The 2560-nt window shown below is 41.0% G+C and overlaps 1 protein-coding gene across 3 annotated transcripts in view; it reads left to right on the top strand.

Annotated features, from left to right (window-relative positions):
- LOC108787378 (mitogen-activated protein kinase 14) overlaps nucleotides 1-2560 on the top strand; it is a 47062-nt gene that overhangs the window by 40501 nt on the left and 4001 nt on the right. For all 3 annotated transcript variants that reach the window (XM_018556914.1, XM_018556913.1, XM_018556912.1), the window contains one exon: nucleotides 1785-1863. In XM_018556914.1, the coding sequence (XP_018412416.1) occupies nucleotides 1785-1863 (79 nt within the window). The remainder of the gene's footprint in view (nucleotides 1-1784; nucleotides 1864-2560) is intronic.

Genomic DNA, 2560 nt, shown 5'->3' with positions numbered 1-2560 from the left:
CTGGGGGTGTGGGACTGTGTAGATAACGTTATCCAAGCACATGGTGTGGTGTAATCACTGCAACCAAGCACAAATTGGCTTGTATCACCTTCTAGTGTGCAGACTTGTTGAATATAATTTTCCCTTTGCTAGACTAAATCACAGTAGTTCTTGATAAATTCAGAAACGTAATTATAGGTGACATGTCTTAACCACCTCCCGTCCGCCGAACGTTTAAAGACGTCGAGTCTCCTGGATGCGTGTGGGCGTCTTTAGACGTCCTTCGTGCCTGCGTGCGCCACCTGGCACGCACGAGTGGGAAACCTCCAGTATTTTAAACAGCCAGCGATGGCCGTTTACATACAAGTGGTCTGGCGTCTGTACAGACGCCCGATCGCTTGTATGATGCCTCTCCTTGCCCCCGTCCAGCGATCTCGGGCGATGTGACTCTGTGCACTGAGAACGGAGGGAGCTCAGTACACGATCTCCCTCCGCCCTCCTCACCGGTCTCTGAATGCAGGAAGTGATGTATATTACATCACTTCCGCATTCCTTTGTCACTCTCCGGTACAGTAACCAGAGAGAAGCTGATGAAGCAGATCTGTGCTTCATCAGCTTCTTTGGGGGTCCCTAGGTGACAGGGGTCTTAGAGACCCCTGATGTCTCCATAAAGGGGACCTGTCACTGTAATTTATCACATAGGGGACTTCTTATCCCCTATGTGATAACAAATAGTATCACATACATTACAATAGTAAATAAAAAACAAATTGCTCATAAAATAAATAAAATTTACACGCACACTAAAAAAAAAACAAATTTTTCTAAAGTCCCCCACCCCCACATAGATGCGCAAAAATGCATTCGGTGCGCCTACACGCAAAAACGACGATTGCTCCAATTACGCCGCACATGTTACATATCGCAGCGAACGTCGCAGTGAGAGCAATAATTTTAGGGCCATCAATCACTGATAACACTAAACTGATGAGCAGTAAAATCTTTTAAAACGTAGCCTATGGCCAATTTTGGCTATGGTAGTTTTTTGCGATTTCGCGGGCGCGCGCAATTTTAAGGGTTGACATGTTTGGTCACGTGACCCCGTCATTTATATTTCACCAAAAAATTGGGTAATAATAAATGTTTCCTAACATAATAAAGGGAAAACCGTTTAAAAAAAAATATTCTGTACTTTCTTTGTTATATAGTAAAAAATAAAAACCCGTAGTGGTGATTAAATACCACCAAAAGAAAGCTCTATCTGTCCCCAAAAAAAGGTATAAAATTCATTTCGGTACAGCGCTGCATGATGGAATAAACTTCAGTCAAAGTAACGCAGCGCTGAATACTGAAAAATGGCCTGGACAGGAAGGGGGTGTAAACACCCCGGTCAGCAAGTGGTTAAAAATGTTTTTTTTTTATCACAAGACACCACAATACACAAACTGATAAACCTGATCAATCTGGCTCCAAAAAGTTATTCAGGATTCAAGGTTGGGTAGACTTTTTGTTTCTCAGATAGAAGATCACTGAAGGATTATACTTGACTGCAGTTGCTTTTTAAACTGTAAGCTGGTTTTTACATTCATGTTTTAATCCACTTACAATGCATGATGTCACTTGCTGTGGTTGACATAGTTTGTCATGGGATTGCAAAGTAATTTTACTGATTTAGAGGCAAGAGCAGCCATGAGGCCCTTTTAAATACATAAAACATTTAATTTGAAACTTACATTTTAGATTAAATGTCTGAGTTAGTCTGTGTTAATTGGTCCTTTTCTCTACCTTTTCTCTGCCAATTCCAGGCACGGAACTATATTCAGTCACTGTCATACATGCCGAAAATGAATTTTGAAGATGTCTTCCTGGGAGCTAACCCACAAGGTTTTTAAAAGCATTTATTAGTCTGCTTTTATGTTTGTTGTTCTTTATTACCAACTAAAGCTTACTTTGCTTATTGGGTATTGTATCTCTTTTCCTAAAAGGGTTGTTAAACAGGCAAAAAATTCCATCTCTTATTATGGCTTGAAAAAAAAGAAATGAACAATTTGGAACTTTAATGACTCCCATTGAGCATGGCTTATGGACTTGCAGTGCATTTCAGATATTACAGGAACACGCTTCTATAGTACAGATTAACTAAAATGTATCAGATCACTGATATTACATCAGGGAAAAAGGCAGTTTGGGGTTTTCCCGGTATTTAAAAAGACTTCTATAATCAATTCGTAAAGCATTACATATTTAATTAGTCCTTTTAAAACAGCATCCACATAGGTAAAACATCCTTCGTGTATAGAGCAGACCACCTCCTATAAACCAAATAGTCTCTATGTGAAGACCGATGCTAAAAAAGATTCTCCTATCTCTTGTGTTACAATCGTCAATCCATCATCCCAAAATGCAGTGCATCAAAGTGTAAAATCTTTTCACTGTAGTTGCTTCTTCAGGTGGGAGGTGTTGTGGTCCATCACGAAGGTATGATCACCCGAAAAACATGAGCGTCACACTTCAGGGTGGGGGAGGAGGGGGGGGGGGGGGGGGGGGGGAATTCCTGCAGGGAGCCGTGAGTGGCAGTCAC

The sequence above is a fragment of the Nanorana parkeri genome, unplaced genomic scaffold (genome assembly GCF_000935625.1).
Source record: "Nanorana parkeri isolate BGI_ZX_2015 unplaced genomic scaffold, ASM93562v1 scaffold257, whole genome shotgun sequence".
Lineage (NCBI taxonomy): Eukaryota > Metazoa > Chordata > Amphibia > Anura > Dicroglossidae > Nanorana > Nanorana parkeri.
This window is presented reverse-complemented; position numbering and strand designations above follow the sequence as displayed.